This window comes from Culex quinquefasciatus, chromosome 2, assembly GCF_015732765.1.
Source record: "Culex quinquefasciatus strain JHB chromosome 2, VPISU_Cqui_1.0_pri_paternal, whole genome shotgun sequence".
In the NCBI taxonomy this organism is placed as follows: Eukaryota; Metazoa; Arthropoda; class Insecta; order Diptera; family Culicidae; genus Culex; species Culex quinquefasciatus.
Genome location: NC_051862.1, coordinates 203,548,540 through 203,576,516, shown reverse-complemented (window position 1 = coordinate 203,576,516; position 27,977 = coordinate 203,548,540). Strand labels below are relative to the sequence as shown.

General features: G+C 36.0%; 1 protein-coding gene across 3 annotated transcripts; it reads left to right on the top strand.

Annotated features, from left to right (window-relative positions):
• Positions 1 to 207: 207 nt before the first annotated feature.
• LOC6038887 (retinaldehyde-binding protein 1) lies at positions 208 to 14,280 on the top strand. 3 transcript variants are annotated; one of them, XM_038256635.1, is made up of 7 exons: positions 208 to 448; positions 8,602 to 8,855; positions 9,111 to 9,313; positions 9,372 to 9,522; positions 9,618 to 9,765; positions 13,595 to 13,751; positions 13,815 to 14,280. In XM_038256635.1, exons 2-7 carry the CDS (start codon positions 8,747 to 8,749, stop codon positions 14,238 to 14,240), a joined length of 1,194 nt encoding a protein of 397 aa, XP_038112563.1. In that variant the 5' UTR covers positions 208 to 448; positions 8,602 to 8,746; the 3' UTR covers positions 14,241 to 14,280. The 3 variants fall into 3 exon arrangements, with proteins under 3 accessions (XP_038112563.1, XP_038112564.1, XP_001848586.1); XM_038256636.1 differs by lacking the exon at positions 208 to 448 and adding an exon at positions 526 to 817; XM_001848534.2 differs by lacking the exon at positions 208 to 448 and adding an exon at positions 526 to 945.
• Positions 14,281 to 27,977: the final 13,697 nt, after the last annotated feature.

Below are 27,977 nucleotides of genomic sequence, written 5' to 3'. Positions count from 1 at the left end.
TTAGACCTAAGAATTCTAAAATCAAATTGCCACTTCGGACAACGGCGTTAAGAGATCAATTCATACAACTGAATTGAATGACATTGTTTAACTCAATTATTTTCTTATAAAAAAGTATAGTCCCTTTCGAAAACCCAACTCCGAATTTTCCACATCTTCGCCAACATCGCCACCAAACACATCCCATTTCAGTACAGATTTGGACGTCGCGCAGAACGGACAGCACAATTTCCTCTCCCAACGCGTCCGGTGGGGTCGATTTCCCTTGCAATTTTCCTCGTGGCGCAATCCAACAGCATATTCATCGCTCTCACAAATACTCACATAAAAAAGAGCGCAGTGTCTTCGCGCCCCACAATTTGCTCTTTGACACTGCCGTTTGTTATTATGGATGGAAACGCCAAAAACATATGATTTCGTAGCGGTCCGTTGCTGGTATTGGTGTGAGGTGAGGGAAACTGTTTGGGCATGTGTGTATTGGTGTTCTGAAGTGTATTTGCCAGGATTTCCCACCCCGAGCTTTTTCCTCTCACGCGAAGTTTAACCCAGTGAAAGTATTGAGTTTTTTAAGGGAGGGTCCTGAGGACCTACAGATTTTCAAGTGCCCCTTTCGAAAGTGTTGATTAATTTGTGGTTTTTGGCTGTTTGAATTGCGCGATAATGAGCTGCGAGAGTGTTTGTCAAGTAGTCGTCAAATGAAAGCCGTTAAAATCACGCCACGCCGCGCGGGAAGCCAAATTAAAAATAGCTCCATTCACCTTTAATAGGGGCTTTCATCTCATTCTCGGCATCGTCGTCGGCGGCAGCAGTACTCTCGGTCAGTAGTTTATGGCCGTAAATTGTGTCGAGTGACAGCATCGGTCAAGCGTTTCAGTTTACTGACCCCGTAACCCACCGAAACGGAATCCGGTCGGAACCGGTGGGAAATCGATGATTCTTGAAGCAGTAAGTGACTAAAATGTCACAATATCTACAATAGTGACAAATTCCTTTTCAAATTTGTCACAGCCAATTTCCCTTCGCTACGAAGTGCATGCGAGCAGCTCATCTCTGATGAAATTAATTATAAAAGTGACTTTTGCGTTTTGAGCCACAATACAACAGCAACAGAAAAAAAGTGATGTGATAAATTACGAATTTGTTGATGCTGCAAAACAAGCTGAAGAAACAACGCCTTTATTCGCGAGACAATACACAAGCGCACTCTTGAGTGCGGTGAAGAATGTTTCGCCGAATAGCGTGTCGAGTGAAATTTGAGGTTAAACGGGAGAGAAGAAGAGCGTGCTCGCACATGCTGCTGCACTGCACAATCGTGTCACACACGAGTGTCGTGAATCGCGAGTTAGTGTGGGAATGTTTGGCTGTGTGAGGGGTTTGCATCAGCGGTGGCGGTGATTAAAATTTATGTGTTGAAAGAATCACACAGAATAAATGGTTTATTTTGTTAAAATGATTAAAATGAAACATCATGTTTGTTTTCTGAAAAAAATGTGCATTTTATATTAGCTTTATTTTTGTGAAATTCATTAAAGTGCTGGAAAAAATATGGTTAAAAATATATTGTTTTGTATTTTTGAATGGGCGAATATCGTGTTTGACTTTTTTGTTAAGAAAGTATCAAAAATACAATAGCTTTTGGAGCTGTAAGAAAGTGTTAAAAAGATTTGCTTTTTTTATACATGAAATCTAAATTATATATATATATATTTTAAAAGAAGTATTAAATTATTAAGAAGTTTTTTTTCACAATGATTTTCAAAAAGGATAGGGTGGTATCAATTTTAGAATCTTTGATAGAAATTTATTTGGTAAAGTTTTTTTCCTTTGCAAAAGTCTACCAAAAATGACGTGCATCATTTTGATTTAAGTTGCATTTCAAAAATTATATTGTTTGGGAGGTTGACCAAAAAAGGCCTTTTAATTTAAATTTTTAAAATTTTTGATATATTTTGGGTGAAAAAACTCGCAATTTTTGAGTCATAGAGAAGTAAGGTCAAAAGTTTGGAGCACCTTAGAGCTGGTACAGATATTCAATGTTTGGCATTCTATTCAAACTTCAATGTTATATATATACCAAAAGATGGGCAAGGATCCGGCCTACACGCCAGTGATGTTGAAAATAAACGCTTTAGTGGTCAAAGTGCCTCGAAAATTGTCATTTAAAAAAAAATCTCTTGTTACGGGTTGAATCTCATTTAAACTTCAAATGCAAAGCGCCGGTTTCTGTTACGTCCAATCAAGCTCATATTTGGGATTTGGGCTCAGTATGTCCACCGTTGGTCCAAAAGTTGGTCGTCATCGATCATGGCCGTTCATGGTCACCCGCGACAGACACGGACGACAAAACAAAGAGAAACGCAAAAATGACTTTTTTGCAATTCCGTCGTGAAACTATTTACTTTTCCTGTCATTCTTGATTGACGAAATAGCCTACTTTTCTGTACCAAAAATAACAGAATCGAATAGCAACACTTTTCAAAATAAATGCTGAAAAGTTCTACTTTTCAGCACTCAAATGGGTGCTGAAAAGTTGAACTTTTCAGCACTTGTTTCGAAAAGTAACACTTTTCAACATTTTTTGATTTAAACGATTTATTGACAAAATACATGAAAATTTGACATAAAATTTCACTCAGTGTGTGTTTTTGGAATTGCAAAAAATGTTGTATGGAACTCGTTGCAAAACTTGATTTTTTCAGCACTCTTCGTATTTATCCAACTCGGTGAACCTCGTTGGATAAATGTACGACTCGTGCTGAAAAAATCCTCTTTTTGCAACTTGTTGCATAAACTACTATTTCAAAACTTTTTTTCGTAAAATCACGATAACTCGTGATGTTTATAAGCAAACCCCTTATGTCTGTATATCACAATTTTTGTAATTGTCTGCTCTACAACTTTGTAGAACATTGTTACACTCTAAAAAATAACCCTGCAAAGTTAGAAATAACACGAAATTTTAAAATGAAAAATTTTGTTCTAAATGATAAAATGACCCTTCTGGGTCAATGTAGATTCGAAAAGTACATTAAATTTCCCATAAAATGACATGTTCTAAAATTGTTTACAGTCGAGTAACGGAAATGGGAGAATTTTGAAAAAATTTCTAGTGTTTTGCCTTCCTCACTGAGGTAAGGCTATAATCCTGCTCCAAAATTGAACTTTTTATTTTAAGCTCGAAAACCCACCTTGATGTATACATATCGACTCAGAATTGAAAACTGAACAAATGTCTGTGTGTATGTGTGTGTGTATGTGACCAATAATGTCACGCAGTTTTCTCAGCACTGGCTGAACCGATTTTGACCAAACCAGTCGCATTCGACTTGGTTTAGGGTCCCATACGGTGCTATTGAATTGTTTGAAGTTTCGAAAAGTAGTTCAAAAGTTTTGTATAAAAATGTGTTTTCGCATATTTTCGGAAGTTGAATAAATGGCAGTAAACTGAACCAAACATCATCATACTATACATCGTTAGTTAGGTAATTGAAAGACCTTTCCAACGAGTCCAAAACATTGATAATATGGCAACCCTGTCTCGAGTTATGACCACTTAAGTGATATTTATGTAATTTTTTGTAGCCGGATCTCACTTAAATGTATGTAAACAATGTCCAGATCCATCATCCGACCCATCGTTGGTTAGGTAATCGAAAGACCTTTCCAACGAGTCTACAACATTGATAATCTGGCAACCCTGTCTCGAGTTCTGACCACTTAAGTGATATTTATGCACTTTTTTTGTAGCTGGATCTCACTTAAATGTATGTAAACAATGTCCGGATCCATCATCCAACCCATCGTTGGTTGGGTAATCGAAAGACCTTTTCAAGGAGTCTAAAATATTGAAGATCTGGCAACCTTGTCTCGAGTTCTGACCACATAAGTGAGATTTATGCACTTTTTTTGTAGCCGGATCTCACTTAAATGTATGTAAACAATGTCCGGATCCATCATCCGACCCATCGTTGGTAAGATAATTGAAAGGCCGAGTCTAAAACATTGACGATCTGGCAACCCTATCTCGAGTTCTGACCACTTATGATGCATCTTATAAGCCCTTGAGTGATATGTGTGTTTTTTTTTTGTATTCCGGAACTTAACGAAATTAGACGAAATTTGTGTCCAAACCCATCATATCACATATCACCCATTGTTGGAAAAGAGTGAGGAAGGCACCAACCACATAGGTGGATTAAGTTAGTTTTTTTCGATGAAAAATACGTTTTTTCGGAATTCTGAGTACGCCATCAAATCGGGCGTCTAATTTTAAATAAGTGTCCCTTTGACACCAAATTTCTATCTCATCACCGTTTCAGGCTGCAAATGATTGAAAAACACCTCTTTTTTCGCATGTTCAAAAATGGAAGGGGTCGTACCGCCCCTCCGTCACGAGATATCAGCAACTATTGGTCCGATTTTACATTGTTGAACATATGTTGAATTATATGATTTTTTCGAAAAGAATATTTTGAAGATTTGAGGAATCGAAACTAACATTTCAAATGGGCGTAAAATTGTTTATGAGTCACAGATAAATATGGAAAATTTCTGCCCATGGAAACAAGATTTCATTAAACTTATGGTTATTCAAATATTTTGTAATTTAATTTTAAAGTTTTGGTTGTAAGCTATTTTGAGTACCGTCATCAGGGGTGACATTGGATCTGGGTGAGATTGGGTTATACAAATTTCAGCATTTTTGGTTCGCAGTTTGGAAAAAATAACAACAAACATGTTTTCAGATATTTTGAAATATGTTGAAAAAGTCATTTTTGAGGAATATTTGATTATTTGTAATCTGATAACTTTCGGATATTAAAAAAATCAGTTTGTTTAAGTTTGTACATTGTTGAAATTAAAGTGATGAAGATAAAGCCGATTGGCTAGACAGAATATACGATTATTTAATTGAAATATATAATATTAGATGTCTATTTCAAACAAATGTAGTATTATTAAAACTATTAATTATGGAGCTTTGAACACCAGATAGATTTGTTAAATTATTCCAAAATAGTTAAACAAGGTTTTTACCTTTATTTCATGATTAATGGAACAAGTCAATCACATACACAAGATCTTAAACATGCTGAATTTTCAGTTTTTAATTTACTTTAGAATATAAGTATTAGCTTATAATTAATACTGTTACATACCATTTCATATCATTTTGTTGTTTGCATGAATATAAATTGGTCAGGCAAATACAAAAGTTATCACAAGACTTTTTTTATTATAGTATTTCTAAAAACTAGGATAAGCATTCAGTTTTTCTGTAAGAAAATCACGAAATTAAATAGTTTTAAATTTATTATTTTAATCAATGTTTAAATTTATCAGAAACATAAAACTTTCGGCATTGACCAAAATATAGCCACACTCAATTTTAATTGAAACCTTCTCTGCCCAAACGCGACAGGACGTCGCGCCGGTAGTAGTTATAGGTTAAGGGGGGTTTCGCGTAAGTCACAAATTTTAGGCGCCACCGTGTCTATTTTTAAATCGGTACTTCCAACCCGGTTATGGCGGTCATTTTCCGCGCCCAACTGCATATGATTTATCCTGCGAGCACGACATTCATTGTGTTTTGGCACGTTTGGTTTAGTCAGTGAGAATAAGTATTCAAATTGATGGCTAATAGTTTGTAGGAATAACGTCTCCCTCTAGAGCTGGTAATTGCTATGCAAATGTTCTCAGGGAGGAAAATCGTTCTGCTTGGTTACCTTTGCTGAAACCAAAGTAAAAATATAGCTCGTAACCGTCAGCAATTTGCTAAAGCTGCCCCCCGCGTGATGAATACGAAAATGAGCGTGACAGATGGCTGTTAAGTTTCTCCTAAGGATTCAAATGCCACCAGTTTGAATGGATTTACGGTGTGTAGGCTTGTGAAAGATCGATGTTTTCATTGACGTTGTTTGTACACAATTGTTACGTGCTTTGCAGTAATCGATTGCTTAGTTGACACTAATTAAGTTGGTTAGAAACGTCCATTTGTTGAATATTGATTGAAATATTAAAAACGTTCTACAAAGACTGGACCCCCTGGAATCCAGTTGACGGAGATAAAAATATCGCAAATTGAAGCAAATCACAGCGGAGAGAGAAAATTGACCGTCAGAAAAATACTCGCAGCATGGGAAGTGGAAAATGAAGCATAAGAAAAGCGGGCAGAAATAAACAATCCATTTGTTTGATTTGCAAACGAACCGTTAAATGGTGTGAAGTTGCGTTATTTTTAATACTTTTGGTTTCAGCTCAAATTTGCACAGTTGAACCACAGACTGTGGTTGAACATCAATTTATCTTATTCGACAGTGCGTTGGACGTTAATTTACAGTTCGAGAGTTAATCATGATATTTATTACCACAAACAATTTATTATTAATGCTTTGGAAGTGGCTGGGTTCGTCAACATCAATTCAGCGGGGGAGTTCTGTGTAAATTTGGAAATGTTTACTCGAGAGGCAGCAAACGATATTGGAAAATGTTATGGGTTCGATGGGTTGTAGTAACCAGTGGGGAAAATGAGTTGTTTGATATTCGATGAATGAGTTGCTGTATGATGTGCGCTTTGATGTAATTGTTAAACAAGTCGAGAGTTTTGGGTGTGTTTGAATATTCCTGACTGGCGGTTTCAAATACACACAAAAAGAGAAAACTGAAATGTTTCTTAATGGACCTGTTCAAAAAGAAGAATCCTAGAATTATGTTTTGAGTTTCATAAATTTGAAAATTTACCATTAGGAGATTGGATTTATCTCGAAACCTATAAATAGGGCTAGTGATTTTTCGCGATTTCATGGAAGCCGCGTAATTCGTGAAATTTGTCCCTGGCCTTGAAATTTGGGAAAACCCGTAAAATTCCGCGAAGTTTGAAATATTCAATTGATAAATCGCTACTCAGTGCGTTTAAGCTTTATTTTTTTAATTCAAACATTTTAAAAGAGTTTTAACAAGCATTTTAAAAGCAGTTTAGGAATTACAAAGTATTTCATATCAAATCTACAACTATTTTCAGAAGATGTTGAAGAATATTCACCAAAATGCATATAAAAAAAGACAATCATACCGTCTTTGTACACTGAATGCGAATATTAACGGGATAAACATTGAGCGAAAAGCTCCAGGAGGATAAGGTGGGAATCGAACCCGCGCCACATAGCAACTTAGGGATCGGCAGCCAAAGCCGCTAGCCACCGCGCCACGAGGCCCTCCAAAGTTTCTTTATTCCACGAAATTCCAAAAAGATTTTGGAAAGAAAACACAAAAATTAACTCTCTTATTTTTAATTTTTTGAAAAATTTATTTTAATTTATCAACGATATTTTGAATAAAAATTCAATTCAATTGTTCAATTGTTTAGTAAAATAATACATACTGAAATCATATGTGTTGACCATTTTGCATTGCGTTAATTTTTTTTCTTGAATTATCAATAGATGTAAAAACTACTTTTAATGAAGTTTTACCTGAACTTTATTAAAATACTAGGGTAATTCTCCACCAACTCACACGAAATTGGAAAATCTGCCCCGACCCCTCTTAGATTTTCGTGAAACTTTGCTCTAAGGGGTAGTTTTGGTCCCTGATCACGAATCCGAGGTCCATTTTTGGATATCTCGTGACGGTGGGGCGGTACGACCCCTTTTATTTTTCTGGTTTTTTACTAAGACACGTTTTTCAGTGATTTGTAGCTCGCAACCGTGAAGAGATAGAAATTTGGTGTCAAAGGGACTTTTGTTTAAAATTAGACGCCCGATCTGATGGCTTACTCAAAATTCCGAAAAAACGTATTTTTCATCAAAAAAAGTTCAAAAATAGTTTTTTGCAATTCCGTCGTGAAACTACTCACTTTTCCTGTCATTCTTGAACGACGAAATAGCCTACTTTTCTGTACCAAAAATAACAAAATCGGATAGCAACACTTTTCAAAATAAATGCTGAAAAGTTCTACTTTTCAGCACTCAAATGGGTGCTGAAAAGTTGAACTTTTCAGCACTTGTTTCGAAAAGTAACACTTTTCAACATTTTTTTGAGTTAAACGATTTATTGACAAAATACATGAAAATTTGGCTTAAAATTTCACTCAGTGTGTGCCATTTCCCGTTACTCAACTGTCAAAAATCGTGAGGGTCGGGGCAACTGCTGTGTGAGTTGGCGGAGAATGACTCACTACAATTTCCCTATTGCTGAAATTAAGGAAGGAAGGCAAAACAAATCTTTATTGAACTTATTTTAATGATTCTAGTTTTGATGTATTAGGGGTTCAGGACGTGCTTCGTTGTGGAGGTAATTAAGCAAATAAATTTTATAAAATATCAAACAGCTGAATCATAATTCTTGACCTTGTTGACCTTTAGAAAATTATGAAGTTTAGTAAAGTACTTCAAAAGTTATGCTTAAAAACGATTTTGACTTAAGTCTGGAAGATTGTAAATCATGGGTTTCTAGTAAAAAAAGAGAGTTCCTCAAAAACTCCAATTTTGGGCTGGAATGGCTCTATATTCCTTTTTTCTGTATTCAGTTATCTTTAGCAGCATAGATGATAATATGCGAGGTTTTTCATACTGAAATTCATCATTTTGTATTTTTTTTCAGGTTCGTTATTCCAAAAAATAATGAGATAAATTCGTCGACACACCAGTGAATTATAAACACCAACAAGCATAGCTCAACAGTACCAACCAAATCAATACGCTTCCTTGGCCTAAATTAAAAGCAGAAATAAAACCTAATAAAAACCATGTCCAGCAACGGGAGCACTCCAATCAACAGTCCCCGGAAGATATTCGGCAGGACGGCGACGTCGGACAAGAACGCCATGCTGGAGTACGAGATGAACAAAAATCTAGGTCAGTTCCGGCGGGCCGGCCTTTATTTTCCTGCTAATCTACTTTACGTTTCCTTTCAAAGTCAAGCCCTCGGTAATTGTTGGCAGTGCTGCCGCTGCTGCAGTTTAATTTCTCTCGTGCTGCCATTTCTGGCACAGGTCCAGTTCAACAGCGGAAATTTTCGCTTTTATTGCAAACAAGTGTCCCGTACGTCCTGATTTCGACTTTCTTTCCTTTGCTCTCGTTTCACGAACTTCTGGTGCCCTGGTGGTGCAGATAGCCATTTCCGCGAAAAGGCCGAGAAGGAACTGGGCGAAACGGGCAGCGAACTGACGTACACCAAGATCCGACAGCTGAGGCAACAGTTGAACATCTACGCCGAACACCACCAGCGAGGGTTGGGCGGACGGCGGGACGATTCGTTTTTGTTGCGATTTTTGCGCGCGAAAAAGTTCGACGTCGATAAGGCGTTCAAAATGGTAGTTTAAAACTGGACTTTTTTTCAACTTTCTTGACCTAAATCTGTCAAAATTTCAGATTCAAAAGTACTACAAGATGAAGGACGAATACCCGGAGATCTTCAAGGTGTCCCCACCTTCCGAAATGAAGTTCATGCTGGAAATGCAGATCCAGTGTATGCTTCCAAAGCGGGACGACAGTGGACGTCAGATTTACGTATTTAGAGTTGGTGAGTTAGTGGCCGAGCCCACCTGCAGAGTGAGCTGATTAAGCAAACTTTTCTCATCATAAAACTTTTTCTTCCCCCTGTTCGTCAACTTGCAGAGAAATGTGATCCGTACAAAATTCCAGTAGACTACGTATTCCGCAGCAACGTGCTGGCACTGGAGGATGCCGTCCGCAACCCAGAGGTTCAAATTGGTGGGCTGGTCGTGCTGCTTGACATGTCCGGGCTGGGATTCGCACATGCCAGGTGAGTTGAGTGTGTGGGTGGTTGGTGGGTGTTGACGGGGTAAGTGTGAGGCACTTGTATTCTGTAATGTTTGTGCTCTCCTGCCGGAGTTATCACTAGAAAATGTTGTTTTAAATTTTTATCTGCTCGTAGTTGTAAGGTTTATCAACAAAATAATTCTGATTTGTTTAGAACATCTTCATGCGCACGTGTTGAATACTCGACGAAAAATTTGAAACATAGAATCTGACACAAAATGTAGATTTTTTTTTAAAAGGTCCAATAAACAAAATTTTTAGTATATGCTTTTTGGGTGTTTTAATACCCCTAACTCTATGTGGTTTAAAAACAACCAAAGAGCAAAAACTGGAAATTTGGTTTATTGGACCTATTCAAAAAAAACTCCAGAAATGTTCTTTGTTCAAAAATACAAACTCAATATTTTGAAATTTTGTAGATTTTTATCCAGCTGAATTTCAATCTGTTGTTTAGGATGTGCTTTGTTATTGAGATATTTTAGCAAATTCAATTTATAAAATCTAAATCAAATCAAGGTGACTTTTAAGTATATTAACAAATTCAACTTATAAAATCTAAATCAAATCGAGATAACTTTTAAGTTATCTTGATTTGATTTAGATTTTATAAATCAAATTTGCTAAAATATCTCAAAAACAAAGCACATCCTTAACAAAAGATACACTAAAAGTACAATCCATAAAATAAGAGAAATACTTTTTTTTTGTTATCATGGTATTCAGCAAAAGGAAAATTTGAGTATTCAGTATTCAAAAGGATTAGGAAAAACTCCATTTTTAGCAGTATTTTAACATTTTATAATCATCATTAATAAAATATTTGAAAAAGCTTTGAAATTTTTCATTTCAATACAAAATAGTTGTATTTTAAGCCGAGGTGAATAAAACGCCAATCATAATGTGAAAGATACCAGGAATTTGTTATTTTTTCAATAGTATAAGGGTGGTTGTAATTTCTAGCAATACAATGTGCTAAACGATGCTAAATTTTGCATAGATTTTCAAAGCATTCAAGTTTTAAGTGAAACTAAAATTTTACCAAGCCCCTTTTTTTTAGTTTTTATCTTCTGTAATACAAATTATTTTTTTGTAAACATTTTAACTCATAACTTTGGTCAGAGTCGTGCGATATAGTAAACTACAAAATTATATTTGCGAAATTTTGTCATAAACCGTGTTTTTTAAATATGGTTTCAATCTTTGTCATACATTTTTTTTTTGTGTAAAATTAAACAAAACATTTTTTTACAATTACAATGCTTAATGGGTAACAACGACTCAAAGATTGCATAGGTTTTTCTTGGATTGGAGTTTTCAGCAAATGTTTGGCAAAATACGCAAACTGTCATAATTTGCAAAATGATTAGTTAAGAGATTTTTCTGCAAAACATCAAATTATAACAAAATATTGCTCTTTAAAATACTCAATTTTTCATAATTTCTGATATGGGTATCAAAAAATGACAATTTTTACAAGAAAGACTGAAATTTCACTGCACCCAAAATTCAGAATCGAGATAATCGTTCTCTCAAAATTTATTGAGGGCTCAGTGCCAAAATCGATAGAATAATGGTATCAACTCACACCATCATAACAAATGAGTTCATTCGTTAGTTCAATCAATAAATCTCCAACAAGTGCCATACATCGGCTTCTGACTTCTCCTTGGTCACCAAGCTGTGGTGGCCGAGGCAGCTAAGTTATTGGATTGGTTTGTCAAAGGTCTCTGGTTAGATTCCCGTTGTCGACACTTTTGGTTTTTTGTTTCCGGATGAACTTTTTTTGCAAATGAACCTCGAGAGAATAGTTCTATCGCCCATCTCGAGCTGTGTTCTCTGCGTCCGTGAATGGTACCACTATTCTCTCGACTCGAGACCCTCATTCTCTCGGACTAGCGCTGCCAGTTTTGGGTGTGGAAAGTTCTAGAATTTCTCAACGTAGTCAAAATTATTGAAAAATATTCAAATTTTAATTAAAATTTCCTTGTTCTTATGAAAGGAATTAGGTTGATTTTTTTACAAAATACTGTATTTTGTAAATTAAGATCTTTACACTTAAAACTCTGGTATAGCAAAAAAAATCCAATGTTTTCCGGTTAGATTTTACAAATTATAAAAATTTAAAAAAGTATAAATATTTTAATTTTTTTTAATGTTTTTATATGTTTTAGAGGACATCAAATGCCAACTTTTCAGAAATTTCCAGAATGGGCAAAAAATCTTTGACCGAGTTATAATTTTTTGAATCAATACAGTTTTTTTCAAAAAATCGAAATGTCGGTGTCCTCTTCAAAATATAAAAAAATATAAAAACCCGATTTAATCCCACCTGGGGTGAGATAGAGCCTTTCTTACTAAAGAATATAACAATGCGCGGCAACTCGCCCAGGTTCAGCACACTAGCTTTCATCTGCATTTAGAAGAATCGAAATCGGATTTATGGGAGCTGAGAACGGCGCGACACAAAATTTAGCAAAATTTTACCACATACGAACATCACTCGACCTCCATGAAATTTATTTTCTCAAAATTCGAGGGTTTGAGATAGACGAGTTCTGTCAAGGTGAATCGATAGAGCGTCAAAAATCGATGCAGTGTGATTTTTTGGCGATTTTTCCGATTAAAATTCATGCTGAATCGACATATTTACGAAGATGGAAATGACGTCCTGGCTTAAAGTAAAACCTATACCTTTCTTTAGTAAGATAGGCAAAAAAATAAAAATTGTGTTTTTTTTTGCAAATCAAGTTTTAGTGACAAAAAGTGCAATTAAAAATCACCAAAAAAAATTTACCGTGTATAATTTTTTCAGTGTAGTCCATATACACACCTACACTTAAAACTCTGGTATAGAAAAAAAATGCAATGTTTTGCCGGTTAGATTTTACAAATTATGAAAATTAAAAAAAATATAAATATTGAAATAACGAGCCATAGTTTCAACATTTGCATGGAAAAGGTGTTTTAAAATGCATTTTACCTCATTTCAAATGTTTTTCATTTATTAGTTTTTAAAAAGTGTAAGATTTGACGAAAAAAAAATTTAAAAAACTTTTAGCAAAGATAAACATAGAACAATTTCAAAAATTCTAAAGATTTTTAAATCAACCCAAACATGCTAAAAATGATTCTTATTCCAGGGGAATGCATTTTTAGTTGATTGCGCTTAAATTTCATAGAAAATTTCAAGTTTTTCAAAAAAAAATTTGCCCCCTGATTTTCCTGGCCAACTTTGAAGGGGGAGACAAAAACTTTGTAGGGGAATGTACCTACCAGCCTAAGTACCACGGAAAAAACATTTTTTCGAGAAAATAAAATGTTGACGCAGGTGTGCAATGAAATTTCTCATAAACTCAAATTATTTTTAATCGACCCCAAACATGCTAAATATGATTTTGAAAAAAAAAAACGATTTTTAAATGGTTGTCATTCGAGTGGATTTGTATTTCCATTAAAATTTATACTTAAAAAATGTTTGCATTGGCCCTAGGGTATTTGCTAAATTATAGTATTTTTTCACTAGATCTCTTCAAACACTACAAGAAAGTTTTGTTGTTATCGTCCTGACGATAACGATAAACTTATCGCCATAAAAAAGACGAAATGGTGATCCCAACTCATAATTTTCCAGATTGAGATTGAGAGTTGAAAAAAAAGTCCTTTGTCAATACTGTTGATTTTTTTTAGGACGCAGGTTATGATGATTATTGAACTAAGAAAACTTTTAAAGAGTTATAAATATAAAAAAGTGTCGTGAACGCATGACGCATACACCTAACAATCCACATGTTCTCGTTTGTTTCTCATTTCAGGTACTTGTCCCCACACTTGGCCAAGAAAACCGTCGAGGTGGTCCAGGAAGCGTTCCCGATGCGCTTCAAGGCGTTCCACGTGCTGCACGAACCGTTTTACTTCGACGCCATCCTGGCGGTGTTGAAACCCTTCTTGAAGGACAAGATCCGACGGCGAGTGAGTTGTGCTGCTTGAAGTCTGTTCGTTTCGATTGCGTTTTTAAAGCTCTCATTCTTGTAGATACACCTGCACGGCCACAACCTGAACTCACTGCACAAGTACATCTCGAAGGACTTTCTGCCGGCGGAGTACGGCGGAACGTTGCCCCCGTTCGACAACACCGAGTGGCGTACGGCCATCCTGGAGAACGAGCAGTACTTTGTCGACCTGGAATCGTACAACCACGGGCCGGACAGCAGCTGCTTCCTGGACAACGTGGACGGCAGTGGTGGCGGCGGCGATGCGGACAGTATCGAGAGTTTGCAGTTTGGGGACACCGAGACGGAGGACAGCGAGTTTGACGAGGACGACCGGCGGGTGTTGAGTCCAAAGCGGACGCCCCGGTCGTTGGTGAACATTGAGGAGATTTTCCTGAGGAACGAGTTGAGCAACGGGGGCGATGACGACGATGGGCGTCCCGAGAAAGAAGTTGAAGATGTGAAATAAAGTTGAAGGGAGTTTGCTGCTGCATCGTGTGTGTGTGAGAGATTGTGCTTTTGTGTTTTTTTCACGTCTCTTTACATTTTCCTCATTTTTCACCACTTTTCCTCCTACAGCAAAGGGCTTTCTTTTTATTTCACAATTTTCCATTATGCTCATTTCAGGCAAAGTTGTTCTTTTGTGATGATGCTGGGAGGGAATAGATAAAAAAGTGCCCCGTCTCGTCGTGGGTACGAGCAGTGCATCATGTGAAAATACCGAGCACAGAGTGTTGAAATTATCACTGATGGAGCTTTCAAATTGAGGTATGAATTGAACACATGTTCTTGACGAGTGGGAAACGGTGACTGGATGTGAAAAAGGCTAGATGTCGTCAGCTGTGTGCTATCTTGTGACATAGACCATTTTGGTCGAAAATGAGTTAATGATGACGTTGTGCTATACTTAACAAACACAACAAGATGCTTTAACCCGATTTTGGAAACTCGCTTCCGTTTTCCGGATATCGCAATATACACTTGTGACATAGACCAATTTATCATCAAAATGATTGTGCACACTTGTGACACGTCATACATGTTGTTGGAAAATGTGGAAAATTTTTCTTGTTTTTCACAAATTTATGTACACACATACACCCAAACGGCGGTCGCATGATTTTGATGCATGGCGGCATGAAAGTATATCAGAATCTGCATGAAAACTGTCCTCATGCATTTTTTGCGATATAGGGGTATGACATTTTTGCCCGTTACCGACAATTATCGACATTACCGACAGCTTTTTGGTTGTATTTCACAAAAAAAAAAAACCTTAACAGAACGAGGATTGAACCACCAATTTCTTGGTTATTGATCCGACACGCTACCACCGCGCCATGGACGCTTGATGAAATGTGAGTGAAAGAGCACCAACATATGCTTCTCTTTGGAGTGTTGCTCGCGGACGGGCCAGCATTATATGTGTTGGTGAGAACTGAAATATTTACACGCGGGCAAAAATGATCTAGGGGCTTGCTGCAAAAAATGTTATAAAATGTGACATTTTCTGCAGCAAATCCACTGTTGCAGATTTTGAGATATATTTTTCCGTTGGGTGTACTTTCTAAAGGCTATGCAACCTTTTGTTTATAAAAATATATTGATTAAGTCGATTAAACCATTGATTTGAGCTTATTTTAGTTTGTATGGGAATTCTGTGCACACTTGTGACACGTAGTACAATTTTACTTTCGAAACACATTTGTGACACGTGCTTTTCAGATTTTTGTTTACATTATTTACTGTATCTTTTAACTGGTGTTACCAAATTAGTTGAAACTAGGAGCGTTTGTTAAGCGAGAGTATACGAACCAATTGCTTTAAAAAGTTTGGCTCTATCATTCATAGTTTTGAAATTATTTACCAACAAACTTAAAAAATCGATTTTCTCGAAAAGTACTAAATGGTCGTAGTCACAAGATAGCACACAACTGACGATGTGTTGCTTCTTTTGTTGTGCCATTTATGAAGCGAGACTTGCAAAGTGTTTTCTTTTTCAAGAAAAAGGAATGTGTTGAAATGGCAAAGACTTTCAAGTGCTTTTGTTTGGCAATTTCTTTTATGTCTACATAGTAAACTTTAACGTTTGTGATTTGAACAAACCTTAGTTCATTGTTGAAGCAATGAAAATCTTGTTATGATGAATACGTTTTGATAAGTTATATTAAAGTTAGAAGAAAAATGCGTGAAATGAATATTTTTCAAAAAGCTTTTAATTACATTAAAAGATTAAATTTGATTTAAAAAATTTTGTTCACATAAAGCCATCGAAAAATTATCATGGGAAATTGATAGATAATTATATATTTATAGTTCTAGTCAATAAATCTCAAACCAGATTTGCCTAAAGTAAACGATATTAATCTAATAAGACAAATCCCAAAAATCTTTTCAATATAAGTGACTTTTAAATGTTGTAATAATTCAAATATAATTCAGATACAATTTGATCTTTATTTGGCCATAGTTTGATAAAAATCACGATGAGATTGATTTCATTTGAATTGAAGCTCATGTAAGGAATAGTATCTCTGAAAATCATCAAACAGGATAAAATTGAAGAGAATAATCAATCTATTTTGAAGCAAAAAGATGAAGAAAATAATTTCAATGTTACAACATCTTTCAATTTGTTGGAATATCCAAACACGTTTAATGAAACTTGTTTTATATTTTTTTCTGAATAAATTCTTATTATGCCGTTTTAAATACTTCCATTTGTTTATGTTTTTAATTTGGACATAATGTTTTAAAAAATATTGCAAAGGAAATATCTAAAATCTTTATTGGAATATTATATGTTTGAAATCAGTGATGTATCATCACAGTTACCTTGTTTTGTTTTTGTGAATGTTTAATTTTTATTTTGAAATAGAATCATTATAAAAAATGGATTTTTAGTATACAAGCAATTATGCAGAAATTCAAAGCAAACAATAAAAATTCCAAAACAAATGTGCTACGATCGAGCTCAAAATCGGTTTGCCAAAATTATCAGTACTTTTTTGTGTGGTTAAATTTTTAAATAAAACTGTTTGTTTTCAAGAATCTGTGAGAATCTAACAAAAAAATTAAACAAAACAGAAAAAATGCGGGGTTGGCGGAGAGCATCATAATTTTCTAAGAAGTCTTAACTGTATGTAACTTTTCACACTTTCCGTTTTTTTCTTAAACTCCGAAGAATTTGTATAATATCTCTGAACCAAACACCGTGAAAATGCTAAAAATGATGTTTCATTGCTTTAGTTCAACTTTGAAACCATTCTTGTTAAAGTCTCTGAGAACAATTCTTTAATTTTGAATGCAGTGATTTGGTGAAACGAAGACGAGCTTTAAACGAGTTTGCAACGAACAGTACACACTTAGTAATCGATCCAGGATAAGAATGTAAACGCAAGGAGTCTTTCTAGTCTCCATGAGATGAGATCCACCAACGTTAGTACAAATAATGAGCAAGAACAAGATGTGAGATTGAGGTGTTGATTGGGACGAGAGGGGTTTGTTCGAGGGACACTTTAAAGAATGCCGGAACGGGACTTGAGAATGTCGGACAAGAAAATCTCAACCTCTTTTCACAGCACACACCACAGTTTAGTAGTGATGAGATAGAAAGAGAGCATTCAACCACCCACCCAGAACGGCAAAATGGCACCACGATATAGCACGTAGATTCAATTAGTACCGGAGGAAGATGAGATTTTCTTGCCGTTGGGCATCGCGCGAGCCCGGAACAAATGGAACGACGCTGGACAGATCGTTAGGAAAGATAATAGGAAAAAAAGAAAGAGAGATAGCCAAAGCGGTTATATTTTTTTAAACGACAGAGTTTATCCGTAACAGTCACTAATGTCAATCCTGTTGATGATAAAGATTCATATACTAGTTAAAACAATCATTATAAAGATGAGAAGTTTAATACGCCCAATCAAACAGTCACAACTAATCGCATAATCAACTGATCCACTACGTCGTTCAATATTCAATTATAGTCAATTGCCTCTAGTTCAAACTCCTCACAAAAAAGCTTCGATGCTACGATTACCAACTGAAATCAAATAAAACATTAAAATGCATAGCGAAAATTTATAGCAAGAAAAAAAATCTAGTTTCATATTCCAGTGGTTGTAAAATTTTAGGAAATGCATTCAAATAAATAAAGATGAGAAAATAAAAGTTGTTTTGCTTGCTTGTGAAATCCGAAATACTATTACCGTAAACCGGGGCGACTTTGATAGGATTTCAATTTATTTTTGGAATATTTCCCAACTGGTAAGGTTTTTCTCAAGATAATTATTTTTAAAACATGTACTGGGGTAGGCCACACAAAGTTCATGCACTATTTCTTGAAAAAGTTATTTTTCTATAATGCTCAGAAAAATAGTTACGTTAAAAATTCTCATTTTAAATTCCGGGGTGACTTTGATAGCCATAGTTTTTCTTGATAAAATCAGATTATAGGTGTTCAAACTTCATTTTTACGTTAAATGAACCATCACTGAAGTTGATAATATAGTTTTCTAGAAAAAAATCAATGTTTATATTAAGTTAACTAAGTTTTAAGGCTTTTTAGCAAAATACATATAAATTTTAGGTAAAGTTGTTAAAAAAGTCGGAATTGTGCCTGAAATTCGTTAAATCTAGTATTGACACATTCTCCGGCAGTGTACACCTTAGGATGACATTTTGAAAAGCGTGTATGAGCTATTTGGATATTTTTCCTCGATTCTAGACTACTTGAAGCTTCAAAAATCATGGTTTTCATTAATTGATCATTTGAATATCATTTTGTACAAGTTGGTTAGGTTATGCATCAATTCGTGATAAAATCATCGTTTTAAAACATTTTTCTAAAAACTCCTGGTTTTCAGCGAAATAAAATCCAAAAAATATTCTTTTGATTGTATTTTGTAGGTTTTTAGTTGTACTAAACGGAAATGCCATGGGTTTGCAGTTTATCTTAAGTTAAGTATTTTTTCAAACTAGGGTAAGTTTACCATTTTATTGCGTTGCAACGTCACGAAAAAGGGACATTTGTTCATGTCAACAAAAAACTAAACATTCAATCATTTTGATATTTCAGATGCTCTTTGTACTTGGAAAGAGCTTTCAAATGCAATCTAGAGCGACTTAATTGGTTGTCTAGATCCAAAGTTACAACAGGTTTAAGTTTGCGTTGCAACGTCACGAAATTTTAAATCATATTGTTCACATGGCAAAAAAGGTGTATGCGTAGTTGGTTGTTGAAGATAAAAGGGTACTAAATATTATATATTTGTTATATAATGTTTCCGAGCATATTTACAGAAGAATTTTACATGGGTCATTCACAAATTCCGTCATTTAAGTTTGATGCAACTCGAAAAAAAAGTATTTTATGAAACTTGTTGAACAAATCAAAATAGACCGATGTTCACAAAGGGAAAAAAATTTAAAACTTTCAAAAAAGTAATCACGTGGTTACTGGATGGCCCCTTTATGATAAACTGATTTACGTGAGGGTTCATTCTAATACAACGCAATGATTTTTTTTATCCCACACCCTTATGTAAGTTAAATTACAGTGAAATTCATTAAACAATAAAAATCACGTGATTCGATTGTTTTTTTTTCACAAACTTTTGTCACTCTGTTGTTGGACGAACCCTTATTTAAATACGTTGTATGCAACGTTTTGTTGTTCACAATTAAAAATGTTATGTTGCGCAGTTAAGCAGTTATATTATTTCCTCAAATTTAATTTAAAAAGCACAAAAGTCAACAAAATAAGTTACGTTGTTTGCAGATCACCCCTTAGGGGCCATGAACAAACGATATGGGCACTTTATTTATAAATTCAAAATAAGCCCTCCTGAAAACTTGAAGCTCCTCACCTCCCTTCTAAAACTTCCACGTGTTTTGTAAGTTGCCCAAAACCATTAAAATATTAAGGGAGCGTTCTTGCATTACGTAACAAAACAATTATATTTTTAGACCCCCTCCACCCCCTGGAAATACATTTCCGATACACTTTTTTTCTATAAATCCTCGAACCCTCCTCCCTCCCCCTTGATATTACGCCGTTACGTGATGCATGGACGTCCCGTTACATGGATAGAGGATGAGAGAGGGGGAGGGGGTTTCCTTCGTGATAATGGAATAATACAAAAAAAAAATTTTGAAAACCCTTTGGAAAACTTCGTAAATCGTACTTCAACTGTGAAAGCAGAATAGGGGAGGGGGTCTAACATGGGCAGGCCAATCAATTCACATGTCTTTGTACTGTCTATTAATGTCTTATAATCAAATCTTAACCTACAGTTGTTCAACCTAACAAAAACTATGATTTATTTTCAATTCAATTCAATTCAGTTTTTATTCAGTAGATAATCAATTCACAATGTGTTTAACTATTAAGCATAATAGAGTTTTGGAGGTCCTTTCAGCTATGTGTTATATAATTTGTCTAGTGACACAATTGTTCATTACTAAAGGGCTAATCAAGGGTAGGAAAAAGTTCTAAAAAAAACCTACACAATTACTAAAGAGACGGGATAGTTAGAGGAAAACTTAAAGCTAGATCACAGAATGATTTTGTCTTTTGACGTCGAAGAACAGCGCTGCACGAGGCAGCTTATCCATTGTACACGAATTTAATCATGAGCTCTCCCAGAGCCATGAACTGTTCTGCCTTGTTACGGCAGGCACGAAAACGGGTTAACATTTCCCCCGCTAGAGCGAAAAACTCTGGCAGGGTAAAGAGGTCATCTCCGGACACCGCTGCTTGTTCCGGAACCGTACCACCGCTCGCCGCGGTCACGCTTGCGTAAGAACCTCCCCAGCCGGGAGGAAACGCTGGAATATTCCGGTCAGCCGCGCCTTGTCCAGCTGCAGGAACGGTTGATCTTGATCTCGGAGGTGGCCGGGTCGCTGGAAGCTTCTTTTTCCTCTTAGCCTGCTCCTCGAGGTAGGCCTTTCTCGCGGCACAGCCACGGAAGTTTGCTGTATGGTTTCCATCGCAGTTCGCGCACTTGACACGAGACCGTTGCTGCTGAGCGTCGCTTTCACTCAGCCTTGCTTTCTGGGGAAGTTTGCACTTCTCCGTGAAATGCATTTCACCGCACTTAACGCAGCGTGGTTGAAGGTTGCAGTTTCTTGAGCCGTGGCCGAATTGTTGGCAACGGTGGCATTGGGCTGCGTCCGTCGAGTTCTTAGAAAAGTACCTCCAAGTCACCCAGAAGCCATCCAACGTTTTTATCCGCCGGAGGTCCTGTAGTTTGACGGTACCACGGTCGAAGTAGAGAAGGTACAGCACGTGGCTACCCGTCACAGTGGTCGTTCTTGAGAGCACCTTGATGTCCCGGGGGTGAACTTTTGCGTCGGCAAGGTGCCCAGCCAGTTCGTCCACTGGCCGGTCCATGTACCCTTGCAGGACTATTTTAACCGGCACTGTTTCAGCCGGGTCGAATGTGAAGTATTTCACGTTGTTCGATTTAAGAACGACAAGAACTTTATCAAACCCAGATCTATCAAACGTGATTACTTGGACATTCTTCTTCCCGATCTTCAAACAGTAACTAAGGCCCATCATTAGCTCGTCCACGGTATCTGCTAATGTGTCAACGACAAATATCGGCGGAGGTCTTCTTCCCTTCGCCGCAGTTTTGCTGGTTTTTGCTTTCTTCGACCCGCGTGCAGGGTCGTCGTCGTCGTCACTACTGCTGGTGCTGCAGTCGTCTTCATTGTCCTCATCATCACCACTCAGCGGCTCGAACTCGTTGCGTGTGGGGACGGGGGTGACGGAGGGGACGCCGGAGGCCTGCCGGCCTGCCTTAGCTGTCTTCACACGTAGCTGGTACGGGCTGCGATAGTGTGGATGCAGCTTTGTTTTGTCAATGCCTTCCAACGCTGTCGCCGCGGTGGAAGGCTTGATTTGACTATTGGCCGGATTGATTTTAGTTATCCGGCCAGGAGACGGGTTCCGCGAGGTCCCCGGTGCTGCACTCGAGTTGCCATGCCTAGCGCCACGCTTGGGCATCTCCGGGCGGCAAGTTCGCGAAGAAACACTTCACCCGCGGCGTGAAAATCTCGAAAATTATACGGAGCACTAAAACTTTGTTATGGCTGGCTCCAACGCACAGTGGTCCAGATCGCAAAATTAAGTGGAAAATGGATTTTTCGAAAAATGGTTAAGTTTTGGAGCTTTGGTGTCTTCAGAAGAGTTGTTGCATATGGAAAGGGGCAACTTTTGGTTTGGTTGAAAATTAGGGTGGTTCACGATTAGGGTGATTTTGGAAATCTAACTTTACAGGAATATTTTTGGGATTTTTTTTGTCTTCTAGAAAGTTGTTGAGCTTGCCATTTCAAGCAACTTTGTCGAAGACACCAAAATTTTATCTCGTAATCTACGCCTTCTATGACCAAATTTATAGAAAGCATCTGAGCAAACCTTCAAAAATCAGTTTTTTGAACGTGGCAATTCAGGGTTAAGTTTTAGAGAAAAGTGATGTTCTGAGCACTTTTAGAGCTCTAAAAAACGAACATTTTTATTTGTTGACATGCCAATTTGGACTTAAGGGTCAAAAGTTACAGCCATTTTAAGGTAAAAGATGCAAATTTAAAACTTAAATATCTCAAAATGGCGCAAGCCAAATTTTAAGCACTAGGTTGCATTTGAAAGAGGAGATCTAGCACTACAAACGCTGAAAAATCTCAGAGGTGTTTTCTTTAAACTCGAGATATCTTCATTTGAAAAGTCTAATTTTCAAGGGAAAATCATATGGGACCACCCTAACGAAATTCGAAAAATGTCCAAATATATATTTTTCCATGTAATTTTGCCCGCTGAATCGAATCTGCCCTCAGAATTGAGCCAAAGTATCGAAAAACCGAGTTTTGGTCATAATTTGGTCATAAATGATAATTTTACATGGAAACCCAAAAAATGACCAAAACTCGGTTTTTCGATACTTTGGCTCAATTCTGAGGGCAGATTCGGATTCAGCGGGCAAAATTACATGGAAAAACATATATTTGGACATTTTTCGAATTTCGTTAGGGTGGTCCCATATGATTTTCCCTTGAAAATTAGACTTTTTCAAATGAAGATATCTCGAGTTTAAAGAAAAACACCTCTGAGATTTTTTCAGCGTTTGTAGTGCTAGATCTCCTCTTTCAAATGCAACCTAGTGCTTAAAATTTGGCTTGCGCCATTTTGAGATATTTAAGTTTTAAATTTGCATCTTTTTTACCTTAAAATGGCTGTAACTTTTGACCCTTAAGTCCAAATTGGCATGTCAACAAATAAAAATGTTCGTTTTTTAGAGCTCTAAAAGTGCTCAGAACATCACTTTTCTCTAAAACTTAACCCTGAATTGCCACGTTCAAAAAACTGATTTTTGAAGGTTTGCTCAGATGCTTTCTATAAATTTGGTCATAGAAGGCGTAGATTACGAGATAAAATTTTGGTGTCTTCGACAAAGTTGCTTGAAATGGCAAGCCCAATAACTTTCTAGAAGACAAAAAAAATCCCAAAAATATTCCTGTAAAGTTAGATTTCCAAAATCACCCTAATCGTGAACCACCCTAATTTTCAACCAAACCAAAAGTTGCCCCTTTCCATATGCAACAACTCTTCTGAAGACACCAAAGCTCCAAAACTTAACCATTTTTCGAAAAATCCATTTTCCACTTAATTTTGCGATCTGGACCACTGTGCAACGTAGGTAGCCCGATCTTGTATGATTTATTTTGAAACTATAATTTCGTGACGTTGCAACGCAACGAAAAACCCTGTTTTCAAAAACAGAGCGTTGCAACGTCACGAAATGTAAGCGGTCTTCAAAAATCGAGGTTTAATTTTTTCGAAAAACTAATGATTGCATTCGATTTGTTGGCCAATTTTACACTAATAATGGAAGAAGAACTCCAAATTTGCCGTTTAACAGAGCAGAGTTAATGGCGAAACATGAATTGGGTCAGGATTGAGAAAAAGTCACGCGTTGCAACGTCACGCTACATATCCCCCTCTCAAAAATAGAATATTCGCTTAAAATAATGTTTCAACATTGTTTCTTATAGGAAATTTAATGTACTTTCCGAATCTGTAATAACATATGTACCTTTTCAATGTAATTTTTGAGTTACAGCCGAAATACTGAAAAAAGAAAAGTCAAAGCGTTGCAATGTCACGGCGGAATGTGTCTATTGTTTATAAAACTATCGATTTATATTACATTTTAAACTGAACTTGAAGCACGAATCACAAGTTTTCACATTTCATATGAAATTTGTTCAATTGAAATTGCCTATAAATTTGGAGATTTTTTTTTAATTTTGTTTCAAAAACACATATTATTTAATATTTACAAAATTAGCTTACCTTCTCCTAGTGGAAAATTGTCCAAAGAATCCGAAAATGTATTCCATTTTCCGATTCAAAATTATGTTCATTGAGAAAATCATTACACTTTGAGGAGTTTGAAATAATGCCTTTCATCAACATTTTCTTAATAATAGTTAACTAACTTTTTAAACCTTTCAAAATGTTTTGAAAAGTTCTTCTTGAGGTACTTTGAGTACTTCTCTACCATGGTCAGTTTGATTCTAAACCATTCCGTACGTATTTAATTTGTACTCTTTATTTTGCGGAAAAATCTCAAACCTATCAAAGTCACCCCGGCTATCAAAGTCACCCCGTTTTACGGTACTTGACAAATTGATGCAAACATATGTTTACATTTTTTTAATTTGACAGTTGTTGCCTCATTTTTAATTTTTAAAAATTAAATCCAAATTTCAGGTAGTAAAAAAACATTGTATACTTAACATAGGAAATGTTATCCTGCCAACATTAATTTTGAAATATTGGCAAAGTTACAAAAAATAAAATGCAACCCTTATGGATGTTTTTAAAAAGAAATTTGATTTACTTTTTTATTTGTTTGGTCCACTCAATTTTGATGACTGTTCATTAGGGTGACCCTAAAAAAATCAAAAGTTGTCGAAAACCCCTAGAATGATAGATAAGGATGTCAGGAACAATGTTCCCATAAAACGAAAAAATCCCAAAAATGGTTTACAACTCGTGCGCTGAACTTGAATGAAAAAAGAGATTTTTTCGAGCACCTATTTTTGAAAAATGCACGTATCAAACATACAAAAGTGATCTAAATTTGATCGTATGGGGCTTCAAGTTAAAGTAAAATGTCCCCTGAATAAATTTCTGCACAGACATAGTTTATAAAAGCTTGTGTTTGACCTTGGCAGGGCTTTTTAGGGAGAAAAAAAATTATTTTTTAGTGATGAAAATTCAAAAATCACTCTTTAAAATGAGCCTAAAAATTTGTGCAACCAAAACTAATGAATGCAGCTTGTAGGAAATTTCAAGGATAACATTTTCATTTTTTAACATTTAATTTATGTTCACGCAAAGCAAAAAGTGACGAATAAAAAAATGGATAAGCGTTTTAAGCATAAAACATTGGCTACTTGTTTACAATTCGACGTCGTCGTGCTATCTTGTCGCACCCGCCATTTTGACGTTCCGAGAAAAACGCGTTTTAATGTTTGACCTTGAATATTCAAAAACGAGAGCACACAATGTAAACAATTACAAACACGTTTTGTTTGGCTGACCATTCTGTGCATTGTCCCGAAGTTTGGTTGAAGTTGGTTGCTGGAGTCCCGAGTTATAATTACAAATGTTTACGGTAGTCTAACTTGTACGTGCGTCAAACGCGTTCTGACCTGAAATCCCTTTGGCCAGGTGTCGTACTTACATCAATTTTCAGGGAAAAGTGACAAAAATTTTCGGAGCTCTTTTGGTTTTCATTGAATATCTCAGGATTGAAATCGAATTTTGGGGATCTGTGAAGGTCAAAAGATGAGGCATTGTGAGCTGCACAAAATTTGCAGCTAATAAAATGTGAAACATTCGTAAAATTTTCCGATCTTTACGAAAAAAATATCTCCAAAATTTTTAAACCAAGACTAAAATTTTAGAAGGGCGTAATATTGAATATTTGGCCCTATTGAAATGTGAGTCTCCATTCAAAAATCTGAAGATATTTTTTTCGAAAAGATCGGAAAATTTCACGAATGTTTCATATTTTAACATTGTAAATTGGACCATTAGTTGCTGCGATATCGACGTTAGAAAATGGTGGGTGAGACTTGAAAAACATCGAATTTCATGTTTTTAAACATTTGCATGGCAATATAACAGCAACTAAGGGTCGTATCAACAAAGTTCAAAAAAGCAAAGAATAGAGAATTTTCTCAGCTTTTCAAAAATATTTTATTCAAAACTGGGCAAACATGTGCACTTATTTAAAAAAAAGAAAAACTGTGGCTATTTCGAAAAAAAGTAACCTAAAAATGGCATTAACTTGAAAACGGTGCACTTTATCAAAATTTCACTACAGTACTTTTTGATTGCAAATTTGATTTTACATTGAAAAATTAAGTTGACAAATTTTTGCGACCAATATTTCGATTTTTTTTTCATAACTCGGTCAAAGTTTCTTTGCACAATCTGGAAATTTCTGAAAAGTTGGCATTTGATGTCCTCTAAAACATATCAAAAAATGAAAAAAATAGTGTTTTTTTGCAAATTAAATTCCATTAAAAGATACAGAATTTTGAATTTTCATACATCGTGTTTGTATGGACAGCTGCCAAAGTTGTATGGAAAATTGCAAAATGGCTTCTTTGGGCAAACCGTAGGCACCAAAAAAGTTTCAGTCAGATTAAAAAATACAAAAATTAAAATTTGAGAAAAAAGACCGATTTCGTAGAGAATTGTTCAGTTGCAAGCTATCAATAGCAAAAAAAAAAAAACGATTTATTAATTGATTAATGATTTTAGAAACATTATTTTCTGTTAAACACACAAACAATTGTTATTCCGGTGAATTCGTTGAATGTAATCTGAATGTAATCTGAATATAAACCATTTAATTTAAAATTTAACAACCGATAAACGGGAAATGTCTCATCCGCAGCATCCGATTGTTTGCCTTGAGAATAAGATATAATACCTTTCAACAAACACTATGATTTTGGGTCGCATCATCATCTTCTATGATGAATCCTGACCAAATACCCTACCCTACTAACAAATTTTCAGGTTTCTGGCGCTTGTGGGGTGTAAGCACAGAGTAAATCAGCTGCCCTAGTAGCAACCTGCGCTAACTAACATTCCCGTCCCTTAAACTCGAGGTCTACAAACTGACATGGCGGGCGCCGTTGGTGGCCAATGACTGTTACCTATTCGCAACTGATCTTGTTTTGGCAATCATGGTGTTTTATCTTTTCAGCGCATTCATACATGCTGTTGATCAGGGAAACACCACTTGATAGTCGAAGCCTATGATCAGTAGTGCTGAAAGGATATTACGGTTCTGTTCAGCAACGGAGGGGCAACCATGGGTGATCTCTCATGCTCATGCTCATGCTCAATTCATTAAATGTAATCTGAATAGTTAGTAGGGCTTCATCCATAAAGTACGTCACGCTAAAATCAGCCAAAATTTACCCCTCCCCCTTTTGTCACACTTTCCCTATACTTATAACACGCAATGTCACACTTTCTCAAACCCCCCCCTCCCCCCTAGAGCGTGACATACTTTATGGATGACGCCTAGCGGTCAACTTAAGTTTTAATCTGGGTGATGAATAGAGAGAATGCGTAACGTGATTTTCGAATGGTCTTACTTTGTTTACATCCACAAAGTAGGAGGCTGTTCAAGCACAAGCAAGACTTTTTTCTTACTGGAAAATGAACTGTTTTATAATCGATAGCTTGTGTTTCATTTTTTCTAGTATTTTACATATTTTGCTGGAAAATTGTGTGTGTTTTCAAATATCGATCGGTTAGAAGAGTTTTCTTTTTTTACGGGTGACGAAGAACTGCGGCGAGAGTGTCATTCTGCGATGTTGCAGATAAATTCCCTGGTAGATTTTTTAATCCTGCAGCTCTTTCTGATCCAGCGAAAAAACATCGCTAATTCTAGCGAAACTGTTCCAACAAACAGAGAAGATTTTCAGTAAACCAGGTTTTTAAACGGAATCAAGCAATAAAGACAACTTTTGGATGGATAAAACTGCATCGACTCCTTTAACAACTTCCATTCATAAATATAAAAAATGACGATCTCGCCTGTAACTTTCTTAAGATTTCTTGACTTAAACTCCAGGTCCTCAAAAGCCACACATTTTTTCATTC

Coding starts and splice junctions, on each gene's coding strand:
- LOC6038887 (XM_038256635.1), top strand. CDS start 8,747: ATGTCCAGCAACGGGAGCACTCCAATCAACAGTCCCCGGAAGATATTC. Junction 9,314..9,371: donor TCGATAAGGCGTTCAAAATG/GTAGTTTAAAAC, acceptor TCAAAATTTCAG/ATTCAAAAGTACTACAAGAT. Junction 9,766..13,594: donor CTGGGATTCGCACATGCCAG/GTGAGTTGAGTG, acceptor TTCTCATTTCAG/GTACTTGTCCCCACACTTGG.